This window comes from Podarcis raffonei, chromosome 12 (genome assembly GCF_027172205.1).
Source record: "Podarcis raffonei isolate rPodRaf1 chromosome 12, rPodRaf1.pri, whole genome shotgun sequence".
Lineage (NCBI taxonomy): Eukaryota > Metazoa > Chordata > Lepidosauria > Squamata > Lacertidae > Podarcis > Podarcis raffonei.
The window spans coordinates 791,957-812,224 of record NC_070613.1 but is presented as its reverse complement, the minus strand read 5'-3'; the positions used below and the strand labels follow the sequence as shown (position 1 = coordinate 812,224).

The following is a 20,268-nucleotide window of genomic DNA, read 5'->3' as shown; positions in this document are numbered from 1 at the left end:
GGCTGGGGAGCAGACGGCTGGTCTCCTTTCCTCAGCTGCCCTCAGACCCTGGAGCTCCTCAGGCTGGATTAACCATTAAGCAAAATAAGCACCTGCTTAGGAAATCAAGGGGGCACCACATAAATTTCCCAATTTTTAACATTGTCACCAATTGCTCAGCTGAGCGTTGATATTCTCAGTTGAAGTCTTCTAAAAATCTCTACAGAACAACTGTAACAAGGCAGGTGCCTTATCATTACCAAGTATAGAAATGTGTGATGCAAGGTTCATTTTGGTCTTCAGTTCGTTTTTTTATTGAAATATTTTCATGGATAACAAAGGTACATGTAACGTTTTCAAATTATAAAGCCCTTTTAACAGGTCAGTTACAGCTCGAAAGCACGTCAAAGTGCAAGTAGATAAATAGGGACCGCTCCGGCGGGAAGGTAAACGGCGTTTCCATGCGCTGCTCTGGTTCGCCAGAAGCGGCTTAGTCCTGCTGGCCCCAGACCCGGAAGCTGTACGCCAGCTCCCTCGGCCAATAAAGCGAGACGAGCGCCGCAACCCCAGAGTCGGTCACGACTGGACCTAATGGTCAGGGGTCCCTTTACCTTTACATTTGGAGTGCAACTGCTGCCATAGGCATTGCAAGGTTGGGTGTAGAAAGAAGGGGGGAGAATTATATTTCATTCTTTTACATAATGTATGTGCAGTTGTGTGGTTTTTTTCAATAAAGTTTTATTTGGTTTTACAAGTTGATTTACACACACACACAAATTCTTGCAAGTATTAAAATTATAACAAGATTCTTCCAAATCTTAGGACTTCCCTCCTCCTCTCTGTGGTACTTTAAATATCTTTGTAAACTGCATATTATAAATTCATCCAAATTACAGTCCTCCATTATATCCAAAGTCTTTGTGACACTGCAATAGTTATTTAAAGCCTGCCAAAGAGTTGAAGTGTTTACAGTGTTCTTTTAGATACAGTCTGTATTTGTCCCATTCTCTACTGAAGTTTTGATCCTCCTGGTTTCTGATTTCCCCAGTCAGTCTTGCCATCTCTGCATAGTTTCATCGGCCAGGCCGCTTTTGTAAGTATCTTATCATCCTTCCAAAGGGACACGGGTGGCGCTGTGGGTTAAACCACAGAGCCTAGGACTTGCCGATCAGAAGATCGGTGGTTCGAATCCCCGCAACAGGGTGAGCTCCTGTTGCTCAGTCCCTGCTCCTGCCAACCTAGCAGTTCGAAAGCACAAAGTGCAAGTAGATAAATAGGTACCACTCCGGTGGGAAGGTAAACGGTGTTTCCGTGTGCTGCTCTGGTTCGCCAGAAGAGGCTTAGTAAGCTGTACGCCGGCTACCTCGGCCAATAAAGCGAGATGAGCGCCGCAACCCCAGAGTCAGCCATGACTGGACCCAATGGTCAGGGGTCCCTTTACCTTTTTATCATCCTTCCAACTCTGGGCAAGCATCCTTGCAGCAGTAGCAGCCTACATGGACAGTCTTTTGTGCAGTTTTGTGTCAGGTGGGTAGGTTCTTGAGGATGTGATAGAGGAGGACATTCTCAAATGAAGTGAAAGTATATCAGATTAAAACATTATTTTCCATTTTACAGTAGGTTTTATTTCGAAAAATAAAATTGTATAGATTATTGTTTATATTTTGAACTAGATATTTATGGGCGCACCAAAATCTTTCAAGCGCTTAGGGACTCCAAAAGTATTAATCCCGCCCTGCGTCTCCTCCAAGGCCAGCGGGAAGGGACGGGCTGGCTCTCAGGCTCCCCAGTAAGGGATGCGGCCCTGGGCAGCAAATAGCTCCTTGGACGTGCCAAGGAGCTGGGAGAAGCAGGTACCAAACGGAGCCCTGCTGCTTGGAGCCTCCTTCGGTCCCGGGAGTCACCCCCCTTCCAGGTGGGCCCTGCGCTCTTCTGCAGGTGGGCCAGCCGGCCCCTTCCCTGTTCCCTCGTTTCTATGGGAACTGGCCGGGACAATCGGGGGTGGGGCCTCTCCGCCTTTCGCCTGCGAGAAACTCGGCGCCCGGGAGGCAGAGGGGGCAGCATGGCGAGCAGGTGTGGCTTCTTGGGGGTAACTTGTAGCAGCCGCGCTCGCCGTCTCCGGGCTGGCCCGAGGAAGCCCCTCTGGGCAGGCGGGGCGCGCGCTTGCCTTTAGGCGACGGGGCGCGCCCAGAGGTGGCTTGAGCGGCGCTGGCAAGTCTGCAAAGGGGTCGGGAGCTCCGGGGGCGGCTACGGAGCAGCGGCTGGGGTGGCTGGAGGAGGGAGGGGGCGCCAGGGGCGCGTGGAAGGAGAGGGGTCTGGTGTTCAGGAGCCCGAACACCCGCCCGCCCCGCGCGCCATACAGTTCTGCCTGGTCAGATCTGAGTCCCAGGTTTTGCCTGTTCGCGAGGGAAGTGGGGCCCTCCATTACTCCTGCATCAATGGGGGAAGGGGAGGGTTAGACTAGATGGCCCTTGGGGTCCCTTCCAGTTCCACCCTTCTCTTCTATGATTCCATGAGCATCTGATCTCGCCATGGACGGCTTCCCTCCTGCCGTTTGTATTAGCCCAGGGGCGCCCCTTCCCCCGAGGGCGGGGCTGGGTGGTTCCAATTCCCTTGGCCCCGGCCAGCCCGAGGCCTTTCTCGACGGCGGCCGCCCCTTCCTTGGCCAATTTGCCCCTCACAGGGCCGGATTTATGTTAGATGGGGCCCTAAGCTCCTGAAGGTAATGGGGCCTTTTATATGTCCAACTGTCCTTTGTCAGCAACAAATTGTCGCTGTTCTTTTGTGTTGAATATATGCCATGCAACCTGTCCATGCAGAATGTAGGCACCCTATATATTGAAATGAGCAAAGCAGTGGTATTTGAAGGAGCAGGCGGGGCCATTACTTACATCATAGGAGCCAACACAACACAAAACACTGTTGCTGTATGTAGGTTTTATTTTATTTGTTTTTTATCTTATATTTTGGAAATGTACATCCAGTTTTCTCCCCCTTTAATTTTTTGTGGGGCGGCCAAGAGAGTGCGGCCCTAAACTATGGCTTATTTAGCTTAAACGTAAATCCGGCACTGGCCCCTCAGCAAATGAAGGCAACCTCCTTGCTGCGCGTTCCTGGCCTTCCCAGAGCCGCCGGAGCCCCGAGGGGCGGCCTGGGGACGCGGCTCTTCCTCCCTCCCTCCCTCCCTCCCGCAGCACGTTCGGGAAACTGTGGCAGGAGTCCCGGGTGGCCCTGAAGGAGCTTCTGGCGCAGGAGCTGCCGGCGCAGCCGACGAAGCCGGAGCGGAACCGGGCGGTGTTCTTCCACACGGTGGCCACTCTCTACCTGCGCTACATTCAGACGGCGCGGCGCCTCGAGGTTTGCTACGACCAGATGGTGCAGCCGCAGAAGCGCCTGGTGCTGCGACCTCTGCTGGAGGGCGTGCTGGGCCGCATCCTGGAGCTCAAGCAGGAGCTCGTGGAGCTGGACCTGTCCGAGTACCACTACATGGACCAAGTGCTGGAGGAGCTCAAGCTGACGCCGGTCAGTCCCGGGCTGGCAGCGGGTGGGGGGGCGGAGTGCGCGGGGAGAGATCCTGTGGGGTTCGTCCTTGCCCTCCTTCCAGGGGCCCCATAAGAAAGGCCCCTGCTCTGCTCTCCTAGACTAGGCCTGAAAGGAAGAGCCTCGAAGGAGCCCCCCGAGGGCAGGGCGAATCTCAGGCTGCCTTTCGCGAAAAGTAGGCGAGGTTCTGGTCCTAGTGGTTTAGGCCGGGAAGGGCTAGGAGAGCGGGAGAAGGTGGTCTGGGCGGGGCTCCTGGCCAAAGGAGGGAGGGGGGTTTCTCAAGAAGGGGTGGCGGGAGAAAGGGGTGCCTAGAGCGCAGCGGCATCCGGGGAGACGGTTTGCGCAGGCTGGCTAAGGGGAGCTGGTCGCCTCCGCTCGGGACCCTTCCTGCCGTCCGCGGTGCCACCGGTGGCAACAGGGGGAAGGGACCGCTCCGTGCAGCCCACCCCCGACGGCGGGACGCTCCCTCCGCGGAGTCTGGCGTGGCGCTGACCTTGATGCCATTTCTGTGCCAGGAAAAGCCGTGTTTCTCGAGGCCGTTTAAATCTTCCGTAAGCTGCTTTTAAAGTGATTAAAGCTGGATTTAATTCGGCTTTTACGCTGCTCATTTATATGTATCCCGGCGTTTCGTGGCCTTCTTTCGGGGCTCTGTTGCCATTTTAACCCTTTGTCAGCGGCCGAAAAGCAGGGTAGAAATCAAGTAACCGAAACCGCAGGCCGCGTTTGCACAACATGGGGCTCGTTTGGACGAGCCACGTCCAGGGTCCAGCCAGCCTGGGACTCCGCGGAAGAGGGGCGCCACCAACCCCCTCCCGCCCCCATCTCCCCCCTCTTTGCAGGCGGACATGGAGGTCCCCATTCCCAAGTACTTTCTCCACGAGCGCGCCAAGATCCTCCAGGACCGCCAGGACCTGTTGACCGGGCTCATGAGTCAAATGGGGCCCACCAAGAGTCAAGTGGGGTCCACCGTGAGTGCCCCCTCCCTGGGAACCGGCCTCTGATCGGGCGAAGGGCTCCTCCTGGCGCTGCCCGGTGCCAGGCTGGGCTTGGACCCGAGGGGGAGGGGAGGGCGGGTCTGCATGTTCTTCCTGGGGGGCGCATGGCGCAGGGCCCAGACCGCGGGAGCTTTCTGCGCTCGCTCACGCCCTGCCCGGCCGGGATCCTTGCCCTCCGGTTCCTGGAGGAGCGCGGCGTGGCGGCCAGCGGCATCCGACGGCGCCCTGCGCTGGGGCCCCGTCTGAAAAGGGCTGCCCCCTTTCCCCAGCCTCCGCGGCCCAGCATGCCGCGGGAGGAGGCGGTGCGGCTGATCCAGATGGCCGAGCGGATGCGCCAAGGCCGCCTGCGCGCGCGCTTCATGTGGGAGATCCGGAGGGACGAGGAGCGCGAGAGGAAGGTGCGCGAGAGCGGCTTCTATGAGCCCAACCGAGACGTGGCCGCCGTCACCATCCAGAAGGTGAGGGGGGGGGCATTGCCTCCAGGGAGGAGCAGGAGGGGGGCTGTTCCCCACGCCAGCTCGCCAGGGTCTTTGGCCCCTAGGACCACAAGGCGAAGAACGCCCGCTCTGGTTGGAGGCTGGGACGGATCCTGGAGAGAGGCGGGGTGGCCTTTCGAGGCGAGGGGGCGCAGGCTTCCCTCTTCCCCAGCCCAAAGAGACAGGACTAGCCTCTCCTGCTTACTCCGCCGCTATCCAGCGGCGACTCAAGGCGCTGGCGCCGTTGGGGGTGTGGTGCTTATGTTGACACCAGCTTAATCAGAAGGCCGAAGTCATGAATGTAGCCGAGGGACGTGCATTGATCCTCTAAATGCACGTCGTCCCAAAGCTTTGCCTTCCGCCCGCCGACATGTTATAGAAAGGCGCCTTGCGGGCCTTTTTTGGGCGCGGTGTTGCGCTGAGCCACGGCGAGGCGGGGGTCCTCATGGCGGAGCCGAGAGTCAAACTGTGGGGCGCCTCATTGAACTGAGTTGTTCTTCGAAGTGGGCTTTCGTAGGCTCGTGGTTGCCCCCCACCTCACGCCCCACGAGCCTGGACGGATGACCTCCTTGGTCAGTGCGGAGCGCAGTCCCGGGTGTGTCCCGATTCACGTCCCCTCTTCCTCTTCCTCCAGATCTGGAAAGGGTGCGTGCAGCGACGACTCATCAAACTATCCCGGCAGATGGAGATGGTTTTCCTTGGCATGGTGAGCGCGCGCCCCGCCTCCGGTGCCGGACTCTTGCCCTTGGCGCTACGGCCCTCCCGCCCCTTTCTCCAAGCACTGCTGTCCGGCCGGCCGGCTTGGAGGGCGCGGCCCCGACGGGGCGGGACGAAGGGTCGCCACTGGGACCGCCTTCCCTTCCCGCCGGGGCCAGCTCGGCTCGTTCGCCGGGAGCGGCTTAGCCGAAGCACCGCAGGAGGGTTTCGAGGGCCGCCTCGGGGATGGCGCGGGCCTGGCGCAGGAGGGGAGGGACGGAGGGAGGGCGCGCGGCCTTGCTAACCCCGCGCTTCTCGCCCCGGCGCGGCCCGGGCAGCCCAAGGCGCGTCCGTCTCCTGCGCCAAGCGGGGGTCTCTCCGTGTCCCCCCCCCGTCCCGTTTCCGCCGGGGCTCTTCCCGCCTCCTCCCCCCCATTAGCGAGTGTTTAGTTCAGCGTTTTAAATAATTGTGTCCTCGGAATGATATTTAAAATCCATTTGGGGGGCAATGAGGCGGGAAAGTGCCTGGGCGCCGCGGCCGCTGCCGGGCAAGGAGGCGCCGCGCGCGCATATTACAAACTCATTACGGGGTAATTTACACGGCCGCGCTCGGCGCCCGCCTCCCATCTCGCCTAATGGCCTCGCCTGTGCCGTCGCATCTCCCTCCCTCCGGCTCGGCGTGGGGCTGGCGGGGGGGGAGGGAGAGGGAAGGTCGCCCCCCCAGCTGCTCACTGCCCACCCCGCGCAGGAGCTGGAGCCGGAGCTGGCGGGCCCCACGCCGGCCATGATCCGGGCGCAGCTGGGCGAGGAGCTGCGCCGCATGCGCCAGGCGGACTACGAGGCCGAGTACCAAGTGGCGCTCGACAACATCCGCGACACCATCTACGAAGTGGAGGGGCCCAGCATGTGCGAGGCGCTCAAGGACCAGCTGCGCCAGTGGTTCATCGAGTGCCGGTGAGCAGCAGAGAGAGGACAGGGCGGCCCAGGAGAGCCTCGAGGGGCCCCGGGAAACAGCGGGAGGCGCTTCGGGCCCAAGGCTGCACTGAGCCTGTTAGTGTCAGTAGGAACAGTGGAAACCTGCAAGCAAAACATGAGCAGGAGAGGCAGTCTCTAGCCATTTCTAGCTCTCTAATCCTTTTCTAAAGCCATAAATAATAATAATAATAATAATAATAATAATAATAATAATAATAATAATAATAATAATAATCCCTTCTGACTGGATTGTTCCAGCCACTCTGGGCAGCTTCCAACTGTTAAGGGAGAAATCTGAGGGCTCCCTTGGACAAAAAACGAAGGCCCCCAGCCAGGAAGACCAGAGCAAAAGAGCAGCCAGTAGGCTTGGTCTTGATTGAAGACTGTCGGGACAGGACTCCCACCTGCCACCAGGTGGAATAAGATGGAAGCCCCCAACAAAAGAGAACCCAAACTTTTATTAGCTGCTAATCCCCATGTTACACCCCCCCAAACTACATCACTAATACATCACAGTTACATCATGAAAGGGGAGGTCTCGTGGCAATAATCTGAGCATCCTGGACCCTGCCCCATGGTTCCCCTTGCCCTCCACCAAACACCCATCAAGTGAAACAAAGGAGATCTTTACATTTCCCTGTTTCCCGGCCAAGTTCATCCCACCCTTTTGTCTTCATCTGGGTTTGTTCTTTCTGGAATGGCTACCTGTCTGGCACTCAGGTATCAGGAGGCCAGGAATTATCCCTCAGGCAGAGGGGCTGCTGAGCAGCTGAGCTCACAGGTCTAGAAGAATTTCTGAAGTTTTCCCAGTGAGCCAGTACAGAGATACATTGATCAGTGAATTCTTACATTTGGTATCGTGCAGCAGAGGCCCTTTGAATAGATAGGAAGAAACTGTGATGAAGTGTTTTGTGGGGACAAATCACAAAAGTGATGGTGCTGATTTTGGTAGTGGGCTGCGTGTGTATGATATCTGTTGGAGGGCATCCCCCCTATCCTATACATAAATTCCTGCAGCAGAACATACATAAAAACAATAAAACCATAAACCTTAAAAAGCTTCCCTGTGCAGTGCTGCCTTCAGATGTCTTCTAAAAGTCATCTCCTTGCCAGTGGATGGGAGGGCGTTCCACAGGGTGGGGGCCACTACGGAGAAGGCCCTTTGGTGGCCATAGGTGCTGGTAGTTCCATAAGGGCTATCTCTTACCTGTCCTAAATCTCCCCAGCGGTAGCCCCCCTCCCGCAAGGGACGAGCTGGTTGGCTCCTCTCAGCGGACCATTGATGCTCACCCCCCCCTTCTGCCTCCCACAGCGACCTGGTCGGCTCCTTCCCCGACTACCCTGATGAGCAGATGGGGGGCTGCACTGTCCTCTTTGCTCAGAAGACCCCTGAAGAGGTATTGGATGGAAGGGCTGAAGAGGGGAGGGGGCTTGCAGTGCCCCTCTGCCTTAAGGAGGAGCCTCCTGGAGGCTGCCACCCCCCCTAAGATACCCTCACTCCCCCCAAGTCCATTCCTCTTGGAGTCACATGGATTCCCCCCGCAGGTGCAGAATGAGCTGGAGCTGGCAGAGCTGAAGGCAGAAAGCAAGAAGAAGGAGAAGAAGAAGGAGGAGAAAGACAAAGGGGAGAAGGAGAAAGGGAAGGAGAAAGGGAAGGAAAAGGAAAAAGGGAAGGAGAAAAAGAAAGCGGTGAGGAGTGTGTGGGGGGGTTCCCTGCCCTGGCTGAACTCTTGGAGTCCATCTGCTCCCTGGGAGGCCACAGCCCAGCCCACCTGTGCAGGGATGGGGTGGGGACACCTTAGAGGTCTGCTAACATGCTGGGTTTGAGGTTCTCCTCAGGAGGAAGACGAAGGCCTGCTGCTCCACCCCTCCAAGTTCCTGCCAACCATCAACCAGGGCTACCTGCGCTACACAGGTGAGGCAGGGCAGAGGGGAGCCCAGTGTGGGAAGGAAGGGGTTGCAAGCAGGGGGCTCTTGGGACACTTCGACAGGCAGAGCTGCCAGCAGTGGGTCAATGTAGGGTCCATTGCATGGGGGGGGGGGGAGAAGGAGCCCACACAGTGCCAGATTAAACCTTGTGGAGGCCCCTAGGCAGTCAACATCTCAGGGCCCCCCTTGCAAATTAGCTCCAAATACGCGCTTGATTTTACCAACCAACAATTGGATTATACAAAACAAACAGTATCTGTTTTGATCCTTTGTCTTGGGGCCCCTAAAAGGCGGGGCCACAGGCTGGTGCCTACTCTGCCTATTTGTAATCTGGCTCTGAGCCCACGCCATGAGGACAAGCGGGCATCGTGGACACTCTAGGAGCTCCGCACCCAGCCCAGAGTGGCAGAGCACCCCACTCCAGACGTGGCTAGGTGTTGGGCCAATCACAAGATCCCTGCATTGTTGGGGTTGGACTAATTGACCCTTAGGGGCCCCTTCCAAATCTGCAATTCCATCACTGAGCCCCAGATGTCCCTCCACGGTGCCTTCTGGCCCAGATCTCCTGTCCTCAAGTGGGCACTGACCGCAGCCATTATGGCAAGCTGGTCAGGGCTGCTGGGCACGGTGAGGGCTGGGGGTGGGCAGCATGGGAACATCAGCACTGCCTGCCCCCCAGGCTGCTGGAGTGACCAGGATGAGGCCATCAACTTTGAGCAGCGCTACCAGGAGGACCTGATCAAGGTGGATAAGCGGAAGGAGGTGGAGGAGGAGATACGACTGCAGGTGGGTGCCCAGGTGGAGGGGCAGGCCGCGTCCTCAAAATTCCAGGGGCCACAGAAGCTGGGCCCCTGCAGCCCTTTCCTGAGGCCCCTCCCCTCCTCTCCCTTCCCCGCTCAGGTGGATGAGCTGATGCGACAGGAGCTTCAGCAGCTCAAGCTGGCCATCGACCAGGAAGTAGCGAGGCCGGTCAAGGCCAAGGCCAAGAAGAGTGCCAAGGTCAGTGCAGGGGGGGCGGAGAAGCCTTTTATCCAAGGAGCATCCCCTGGGGGGACAATGAAGGAGGAGCTTGTCCTTTCTGCCCCCCACCCACCTGCCCAAAGCTGCAGAACAACTTTCTCTGACTTTTTTTTTGGGAGCAGAAAAAGGGGAAGAAAGGGAAAAAGGAGAAGGACCTGACACCAGATAGGTAGGTCCCCCTCTCTTCCTCCCCCCACCCCCCCGTTCCTCCTAGCTATGCTGAAGAAAAGCATGTGTGGCTCCTGGGTTGGGGGGAGGTGGTGCTGGGGGCACAGGCCTGCTACATAAATTCCAAGGAGCTGGGGGCACAGGCCTGCTACGTAAATTCCAAGGAGCAGGGGTGTGCCTGTGGGATGTGAAACACAAGAGCAGTCAAGTACAACATTCCTAGAGTGAACATGTTTACACATGGGGAGGAATGTTTGTCCAGCCAGCAGGTAAACTTCCTGTTTCCTTCTGGGCTGGGACAGACTTCCTCTGCATGTGACTAGAGGTGGGAGTGGCCTCACTTGTGCAGGTAACGACAAAAGCACAGGGCAGAGCAGCCATCTCTCTCTCTCTTTGACTACCTGCATCGAAGAAACAACGTCCGCTTAGCCAAAGATGCTCTCTTGGCCAAGAGAGGACAAAGGGACCGTCTCCTTATGAGATAGTTTCCAGGTGTATGTTACTTTTCTAAGCTAAGTCTGCCTTCTGGGATCCTATTGTGAACAGAATGATGTGTGAGTAAACCTTTTTATACTTTTATAGAAGACTGTGTCGTGTCTTATCTTTTATGAGGGAAAAGGGGGGAAATTCCAGAACAGTTATTATAGAGGCTTTAGTGAACCCGAGCAAATGCATCCGCTGCAAGTTTAAAAAGGGGAATGTTAGTCTGCTAAATTGTGAATTTGTTTACACAAGTTGGAAACGCTATAACCAGACAATATATCCTCTCCTGCATCCCTGAACATTCCCACACCAGGCGGAGGGTCTTCTCGGTGGTGGCACATGCGCCCGCTCTGTGGAACACCCTCCCAGCAGATGTCTAGGAGATGAGTAACTATACACCTTTAGAAGACATCTGAAGGCAGCCCTGTATCAGGAAGTTTTTAATGCTTGACATTTCATTATGTTTTTATATGTGCTGGAAGCCATCCAGAGTGGTTGGGGAAACCCAGCCAGATGGGAAGTGTATAAATAATAAAACTAAATAAAATTATTATTAATAATAATATATTTCTGGGGGAACCGCCCCCCAGCCCTGGCTGAGCCTTGCCCCCCTCCTCTCTGTCCCTCAGGACCCTCGAATCCCTCTATGAGGAGCTTGTGCGTGAGGGCATCATTAAGAAGCCACAGAAGGTGCATCTGGCCGATTACACAGGTGAGTCATCTTGCCTTCCACCCTGTCTTTATTTCTCCACGGAACTCAAGGTGGCATCCATGCTTCTCCCTCTCTGCCTTTAATCCTCACAACTGTGGGATGTGAAACACAAGAGCAGTCAAGTACAACATTCCTAGAGTGAACATGTTTACACATGGGGAGGAATGTTTGTCCAGCCAGCAGGTAAACTTCCTGTTTCCTTCTGGGCTGGGACAGACTTCCTCTGCATGTGACGAGAGGTGGGTGTGGCCTCACCTGTGCAGGTAATGATAAAAGCACAGGGCAGGGCAGCCATCTCTCTCTCTCTTGACTACATGCATCGAAGAAGCAACATCTGCTTAGCCAAAGATGCTCTCTTGGCCTCCAGCCTCCAGGTACAGTGGTACCTCGGGTTACATATGCTTCAGGTTACATATGCTTCAAGTTACAGACTCCACTAACCCAGAAATAGTACCTCAGGTTAAGAACTTTGCTTCAGGATGAGAACAGAAATCGTGCTCCGGCGGCGGCAGGAGGCCCTATTAGCTAAAGTGCTGCTTCAGGTTAAGAACAGTTTCAGGTTAAGAACGGACCTCCGGAATGAATTAAGTACTTAACCCGAGGTACCACTGTATATGTTACTTTTCTAACTAAGTCTGCCTTCTGGGATCCGATTGTGAACAGAATGTGAGTAAACTTTTTTTATACTTTTGTAGAAGACTGTGTCGTGTCTTATATTTTATGAGGGAATAAGGGGAAAACACCAGAACAGTTCTTACAGAGGCTTTAGCGAGCCTGAGCAAATGCATCCGCTGCAAGTTTAAAAAGGGGAATGTTACTCTGCTAAATTGCGAAACTTGATAACACAAGTTAGAAAAGCTATAACCAAAAAAATATATCCTCTCCTGCATCCCTGAACATTCCCACAACAACAACCCTGTGAGGTAGGTTAGTTCAAGAGGCAGCAAGCCACCCAAGGTCTCCCAGGGAGCTTCATGGCCAAGGGGATTTGAACCCTGGTCTCTCCCAGGTCCTAGTCCCACACTCTAACCCAGGCATAGGCAAACTCGGCCCTCCAGATGTTTTGGGACTACAACTCCTATCATCCCTAGCTAACAGGACCAGTGGTCAGGGATGATGGGAATTGTAGTCTCAAAACATCTGGAGGGCCGAGTTTGCCTATGCCTGCTCTAACCACTACACCATCTCTTGAACATCTCTTGATACAACAGAGCAGCTCCTCCTCCTCCTCCTCTCCTTTCCTCTGCTGCCATTTCTTCGGTTGGACTCCCTCTGGGGGGATATGAGCAAAATCCCCTTTACTCCACCTCAGCCATGGAATGTGTGCCACTGGGCACGTACAGAGAACCGTTGCTCACAATCTGCCATAGAGTGGTGGGGCTGGAAGGAACCTCCTGGGGGGCTGCTGGGTCCAACCACCACCAACGCGAATAGCGGGGCCTGTTTGCCTGACCACGATTGTCCCACCAAACCAGCCTGCCAGAGAAGGGAGGGGACTGACAATTAATCCAGAATGTGGCAGCTAGACTGGGGACTGGGAGCGGCCGCTGAGACCATATAACACCAGTCCTGAAAGACCTACATTGGCTCCCAGGACGTTTCCGAGTACAATTCAAAGTGTAGGTGTTGACCTTGAAAGCCCTCAGCCCTGTATACCTGAAGGAACGTCTCCACCTCCATCGTTCTGCCTGGACACTGAGGTCCAGCTCCGAGGGCCTTCTAGCAGTTCCCTCCCTGCAAGAAGTGAGGTTACAGGGAACCAGGCAGAGGGCCTTCTCAGTGGTGGCACCCGCCCTGTGGAACGCCCTCCTTTCAGATGTCAAGGAAATAAGCAACTATCTGACTTTTAGAAGACATCTGAAGGCAGCCCTGTTTAGGGAAGTTTTTAATGTTTGATGCTTTACTATGCTTTTATATATGCTGTAAGCCACCCAGAGTGGCTGGGACAACCCAGTCAGATGCGTGGGGTACACAGCATATTATATTATTGTTGTTGTTGTTGTTGTTGTTATTGTTAGACATTGGCTGAGGGCCTGTTCCTCTTGCCTCCCCTTTTCCACACCAGGTGACTTCTGCTACCTGGGCACCTACCTCCGCCAGCAGGAGATCGAGCCAATCCCCTCCACTTTGGACGTGCGCCAGAACATTGCCCTGTATGCTGTCCTGCGCCTGGGTAGGGCAGCAGCCAGTCCCCCCATCCCATAATGTGCCCTGGGTGTTGCTTCCAGACCGTTGCCCTGGGTCCTGCCCTCTTTCTCTGGCTGTGGAGACCCCCTTTCTCGCCTCCCCCACAGGCTCTCAGGCTGTGCATGAGATGGCCCCCCTGGTGAAGTCCCTCCTCCTGGCCGGTCCAGGGGGGACTGGGAAGAAGATGCTGGTCCACGCCGTGTGCACAGAGACAGGCGCCAACCTTTTTGACCTCTCCCCAAGGAACCTGGTTGGGAAGTACCCAGGCAAGGCCGGCCTTCAGATGATGATCCACCTGGTGTTCAAGGTATGGCCTGGCAGGGAGGGGGCAAGCTCCAGCAGAGGCGGTTTTAGGGAACGGGAATGGGTCATCAAATTATGGCATCACACAGGGCGCTGGGGAAATCTGAGAGTCCAAAGTCCTCCGCTGGATCCTGGCATTGTAGCTGGCGAGGGTCGCTATAGGGCTGGCTGGAAGGAAGAAGGGGAGCAAGGAAGATTTATTTATTTATCTCATAAAACCTATACACTGCTTGATAGGTGTTTGTTTTTTCAAAAAACACACCTCATGTGGAAATGTTGTGGATAGTAGGAGAGGATATATTGATATATTGATTAAATATTATCCTTCCTCACGCAACACTAATGAGCTAGTAGCAGGGCACATTCCCTTGTACATAGCAGGAAGCGAGTTGATGGATTCGTTGGAATAAGTTGAGCAATCCAGTCTGGCTTGTCCAGATTGGATTGTTCCTGGTAAAATTCCCCTTTAGTTCCCTCTTAAAAACAATACAGTGGTACCTCGGGTTACAAACACCTCGGGTTACAAACACTTTGGGTTACAAACTCCGCTAACTCGGAAGTAGTACCTTGGGTTAAGAAGTTTACCTCAGGATGAGAACAGAAATTGAGTGGGGCAGCACAGTGGCAGCGGGAGGCCCCATTAGCTAAAGTGGTACCTCAGGTTTGTGGGAATGTTCAGGGATGCAGGAGAGGATATATTATTTGATTATAGCCTTTCCAACTTGTGTTAACAGTTTAGCAGAGTAACATTCCCCTTTTTAAACTCACAGCGGATGCGTTTGCTCAGGCTCGCTAAAGCCTCGATAATAACTGTTCTGGTATTTTCCCCTTATTCCCTCATAAAAGATAAGACATGACACAGTCTTCTAGAAAAGTATAAAAAAGGTTTACTCACATTCTGTTCACAATCAGATCCCAGAAGGCAGACTTAGCTTAGAAAAGTAACATACTCCTGGAAACTATCTCATAAGGAGACAGTCCCTTTGTCCTCTCTTGGCTGGAGGCCAAGAGAGCATCTTTGGCTAAGCAGATGTTGCTTCTTCGATGCATGTAGTCAAGGAGAGAGAGATGGCTGCCCTGCCCTGTGCTTTTGTCGTTACCTGCGCAGGTGAGGCCACGCCCACCTCTAGTCACATGCAGAGGAAGTCTGTCCCAGCCCAGAAGGAAACAGGAAGTTTACCTGCTGGCTGGACAAACATTCCTCCCCTTGTGTAAACATGTTCACTCTAGGAATGTTGTACTTGACTGCTCTTGTGTTTCACATCCCACAAGGTTAAGAATGGTTTCAGGTTAAGAAGGGACCTCCGGAATGAATTAAGTTTGTAACCAGAGGTACCACTGTAATGACACGACAGTCTTCTTTTAAAAGTAACGGTAAAGTTTACTTGCATTCAGGTCACAGTATTGTCCTGAAGGCAGGCTTTAGCTGGTAGTTACAGGTACCTGTGTAGAGAAAAGAAGTCTGAGGTGGGCCTGAGACTTTTTACCTTGTGGTTTCCATCCTCTGTAAGGATGAGCCATGTGCTGGTGGCTAAGAGCCAGCAGAAGACGGCAAAAGAGCAGCAAAAGAGGAAGATGATTAGTCCTTTTGTAGGGTCTCCCCGGGTCACGCCCACCTACCTGGTCACACGGGGAGGATGCTCCAGAGCAGGTGTGACAGGAAGTCCTCCTGGCTGGAGCAACATTTCCCTGTGTGCACACTCTAGGAAGACGTGGGTGGTGCTGTGGGTTAAACCACAGAGCCTAGGGCTTTCTGATCAGAAGGTCGGTTGTTCGAATCCCCATGACGGGGAGAGCTCCCGTTCCTTGGTCCCTGCTCCTGCCAACCTAGCAGTTTGAAAGCACATCAAAGTGCAAGTAGATAAATAGGTACCACTCCAGCGGGAAGGTAAACGGCATTTCCGTGCACTGCTCTGGTTCGCCAGAAGCAGCTTAGTCATGCTGGCCACATGACTCGGAAGCTGTACGCCGGCTCCCTCGGCCAATAAAGCGAGATGAGCACCGCAACCCCAGAGTCGGCCACGACTGGACCTAATGGTCAGGGGTCCCTTTACCTTTACCTTTTACACTCTAGGAAACAGGAAATGTTGTGTTTGACTGCTTCAGTGAATGACACATCCCACACCTCAAAAGGGTTCACAGAAAGCTGAGCCTCAGCCCCTTCACCTGCCCCTCTAGCAAAACACAAATGGCTGCTTTTGGCTGCAGCAAAGACCTACACAACCCTCCTCCATCTGGTCAACTTCTAAACGGAGTCTTGGCAGTGGTGGTGCCCCAGTGCTCTGCTGTGGCCTTCCTCTCTGGAGACGGAGCCATGCAGCAGTAGTTTGGGAGCAGCTGCACCAACCCCACCCCCAGCCTCACTTTGCAGACCTTCTGGTCCTAAAGGTGGGGGCCACTTTCCAGCATCTGCCCACAGCTCTTTTTTGTGCCCCATGTACTGCAGGTGGCCCGTCTGCTGCAGCCATCCGTCATCTGGGTGGGGGACACAGAGAAGACCTTTTACAAGAAGGTCCCCAAAGAGGAGAAGGAGGTGAGTGAGGTGGGAGGAGATGCCCAGAGGGTGACCGGGGGAAGGGGGGTTGAACAGCCTTGACAATAATAGCCTTGATGTCCAATAACCTGGAAAAAAGCAGGTTGAAACTGGCTGGGGGCCACCCCAATCTGCTTCCCTGGGGGAGAGGCTCGCTGCCATCTTTCTCCCTGGCCTGGGGCTGATGGGGTGGCTGCTGCCCCACAGCACGACCCCAAGCGGCTGAAGAAGGACCTGCCCAAGGCGTTGAACCTGCTGAAGGCTGAGGACCGCGTCCTCCTGATGGGAACGTCCAACCAGCCCTACCTGGCGGACATCAAGGGCCTCTGCAAGACCTATGAGAGGATCCTCCTCATTCACCGGCCAGACTATGCCTCACGCTACGGTGAGGAGAGGGGCTGGGGCTGGTGTGGGGGCACAGGGTGTGTTTTGGGAAGGATCCAAACACTCAGCCGGTCTCTGGGAGGCAGTAGCTGTGTCAAATTCTGGGAACAAATCCTGAACTGCTGGGATGTTGTTTCTTCCTGCCTTGATTGACCTTTGGGGTGGAAAATGACCCCCAAGCAGGATCTTTCATGGGGCTTAAGGACCCCCCTAAGGAGGACAGAGGGTAGAGGATGCAAGTCATGGGTGGCCGTGGTCTTGTGAATCATGGACTTGTCATTGCACAGCAGCCCCTTCAGGTCAGGGAAGTTCAGGGAAGTTTTGAATGTGTGACTTTTTAATGTATTTTTAATCTTTGTTGTAAGCTGCCCAGAGTGGCTGGGGGGGCCCAACCAGATGGGTGGGGTACAATTATTATTATTGTTATTATTATTATTTATTATTATGTGGGTCACCCTTGCTGATTCCAGTATCCTTCTGGTCATAGCTTCCAGAACAGTTCAGCCAAGCCACCTGCAGCCGTTTTCGGTTTATACATTTCGTAAAATATATACACTGCCTGATAGTTTAAAGAAACATCAAAGAGGTAGATAGGATACTAGAAAACATTGCATGAAACTATCAAGGAGTTCTGCTTGCTGCATCAGTCCAGGCACCGGGGGGCTGAGGCCGCGAGACAGAAGGGGGCCTGACAGACCCCCTTGCCCCCTTTCCCCAGTGACGTGGAAGCGGCTGGTTGAGAGGCACGGCGGGGTCGTCACCAGCACCCTGGACCTCAGTGCGCTGGCGAAGGTGTCGGACGGCTACAGCCAGGGCAGCATGGCTGAGGCGGTGAAGTCCGTGCTGAGCGAGAGGCGCCTCCTGCAGCTCCCCAAAAGGCCGCTGAACGCCGGGGAGCTCCTGCAGATGCTGGCCAGGGCAGACCCCATCTACCCCGCGGAAGAGGCCATGCTCAGGGTGCGTAGCCTGTCCTGCCCCCGCCCCTAGGTGGCCTCTGGCGGCCCCTGCTGGGTGGCTGGCATCGCCCTGAGGCTCCGGGAGAGAAACCCACCAGCCTCTTCCCGTCCCCTTGGGCTGGGGGTGGCCAGGCAGGCCCCGTCCCCCCAGTGGAAAGGGGGTCTGAGCTCGGAGCTCAGACATGCAGATGTTCTCACGTTGCTGGCAGAGCGGGGAAAGAGAAGGGAGGAATAAAAAGAGGGGGAGCCCAGGCAGGTAGGAGAATATATAGCTCTGCACCCCCCCCCCTGTCAGGGCAAAGTGGGGGTGTCTCTCACAGAGCTCTCTCTAGCAAGTTTACAGGGAAACACTATGAGCTTCAGCGCCTATCTAGCAAAACAAGACTTGTTGCTGTGACTGCGTTTTAAACACAGGAGCCAACTCCTAGGGGCCGAGGGGTCTTCACGCACCCCAATGAAATAATTGAGGGGGCCAGGATCCCCCAAAGTTGATGGGCATTGTCATTCAAATGGTGTGCATGCACCGTGTCATGTGATTATATGGGGCAGGGCTTATCTCTCCCCCCCCACAATATTTTATTCAAATTGGCACCCCTGATTTTAAATATCCCACAAGCATTGGGCCTGAAACATAGAAACATGGAATTGGATGAAATATTTATTGCTAAAAGCTATAAGCTATAAGCCGTCACAATTGGTCGCAATGCCTAAAATACAAATATTTAATTTAAAACAGCAACAGCAGCAAAGCAAATGCAGAGAAATGTGAAAATCACACCTGCATAACTTACTAAGCACTCCACATCTCACATTCCCCCTCATGATACTTGCCTTGGTGCCTAGCGCTCAACTTACTTGCAGCCAAGGCAAATTTTGGAACCTGTGGAGTAATAAATATGCTATTGCCAGCCAGCAAAACAGAGATTTGCTCAAGGCGAGGTTGGCTGGAGAGAGAGAGCAAAGGATGTAATCGTGGAATTTTTGTCTAGGCGCAGTGCTGTCCAAACGTTTTTCAAAGAGGGCCAGATTTGATGAAGTGAAGGGCCATGGGGGCCGACCAAAGCTGTTGACCTTTTTTTAAATTGTTGAGCTTTTCTTAGTAAACTGCCACAGGGGCCAGATTAAACCGACTGGTGGGCCAGATTAGACCCCCCAAACGGACTTTGGACATGCCTGGGGGATGTATATATGGGGCATCATAACAAATAGTGGTGTAGAGTTGGAAGGGTCATCTAGCTCAACCCCCGCAAGGCAGGAATATGCAGCTGGGATCGAACCTGCAGCCTTGGCCTTAGCAGCACCAGCCTCTAACCCACTGGGCTATTGTTCCTCCTGCTCTTTCTCTGAGCCCCGCCTTCCTCCACCCCTTTGGGCAGGGTCCCTCTCCTGAAAGTCTCCCGCCTTCTGGGCCTCCTCCTGCAGGATTGGTACAGCAAGACCCCCCTGGGCAAGAAGAAGATGTTGGCGGAACAGGAGAAGCTCAGGGCAGCCGATGCGAAAGACAAGAAGAAGAAGAAGAAGAAATAATAAGGGGGAGGGGAGGGGAGGGGAGGGGGAAGCAGGCACTTTGCAGCTGCAGCATAAATGAGTTACGTGCAAAGGCTGGCATGGCGCACGTGTGTGGGGAAGTGGGTGTCTGCGACCCCTAAGTGTGCTCCCGGGAATCATGGAATTGTGGCATTGGAAGGGTCCCCCAAGCGCATCTAGTCCACCCCTGTCATGCAGGAATCTCAACTGAAGGATCCATGACAGGTGGCCACCCAGCCTCTGCTTAAAAACCTCCCAAGGCAGACAGTGTGCGCAGGGGTCATGGGAGACACGTATGGGTGCAGGATGAGGCCTGGATAACCTCAGCCCACAGGAGGACTGGCTTGCTTCTGGGCAGGTGGGCTTCATGGTCCAAAGTGGTGAACCGGGCCTACTGACCACAAGGGGTCCTGGGGGCCAAGGGGCGTCAGTTCAGGGAGCTTGAGGGACAGGGGCTGCCCTAGACCGGGAGGTCAGGTCTGATGCATCTCCCTGGCCTTGGGCCTCTCCAGTTAGGCCTGAAGGACCCCGGGGCTGGAGCTGCTCTGCATCCTTGCTCAGGCCAGACTGATTCGGAAGCTACGTGAAATAGCGCTGGTCAGCCCCGGCCCCCTCCCAGGAGAGTGACCTGGGGCTGACCCTTGAGCCACATCCAGCCCCTGACCTAGTTTGGGGACCTTCCAATTCCATCAATTAAATGGGGAGTCAGGCACAGGGCAATCGCAAATCAGCTTGAATCTGCCCCACTCTGTTTGTGCTCTGGAATCTGGCTGGATCCAGTGCGCAGCCTCAGCATTTAGCCATCTCCTGGGGGCTGGGGAGGCACCAGTCTTGTTCTCTGAGAAATTGGCTCTGAAGGGGGGAAGTGGCAAAACTGTCTGGGGGTTGACGTACTGTGTATTGTGATGCTGTTTGGGGTCAAGCAGGGCTCTTAAGCAGCGGGGGCGGGGGGGCTGCCTGCAGAGAGCAGGTCCTCCTCCTCAAGTAGAACACAGAATCTCAGAACGGTAGAGCTGGAAGGGACCTTGAGGGTCATCTAGTCCAGCCCCCTGCAATGCAGGACTCTCTTGCCCAATGTGGGGCTTGGACCCACAACCCTGAGATTCAGAGTCTCGTCCCCTCCTTGGAGCAAGCCAGAAGGCGAGCGGCTCTTGACTTGACTTGTCGCAGAGAGAAGCTATAATTACAGAGTGAGAAAACAACCAAGTTGCTTATTGCAGTGTGGTGTAGTGGTTAGAGCATTGGACTAGGACATAGGAGAGAGCAGGGATCAAACCCCCCAGTCGAACATGAAGCTCACTGGCTGACCCTGGGCCAGTCACTGCCTCTCAGCCTAACCTACCTCACAGGGTTGTGGGTATTAAATGAGGGGGGGAGCCATGTGTGCCACCTTCAGGTCCCTGGAG

The 20,268-nt window shown here is 54.7% G+C and overlaps 1 protein-coding gene across 1 annotated transcript; it reads left to right on the top strand.

Moving 5' to 3' along the window:
• The first annotated feature begins 2,510 nt into the window (after positions 1-2,510).
• On the top strand, positions 2,511-18,948 carry IQCA1L (IQ motif containing with AAA domain 1 like). The gene is made up of 19 exons (XM_053359361.1): positions 2,511-2,531; positions 3,106-3,501; positions 4,359-4,475; positions 4,784-4,972; positions 5,625-5,696; positions 6,434-6,639; positions 7,973-8,057; positions 8,206-8,349; positions 8,500-8,575; positions 9,269-9,375; positions 9,490-9,588; positions 9,732-9,778; positions 10,890-10,972; positions 13,038-13,145; positions 13,267-13,466; positions 15,909-15,995; positions 16,203-16,380; positions 17,098-17,336; positions 18,758-18,948. Exons 1-19 carry the CDS (start codon positions 2,511-2,513, stop codon positions 18,860-18,862), a joined length of 2,559 nt encoding a protein of 852 aa, XP_053215336.1. The 3' UTR covers positions 18,863-18,948.
• The last annotated feature ends 1,320 nt before the right edge of the window (positions 18,949-20,268 follow it).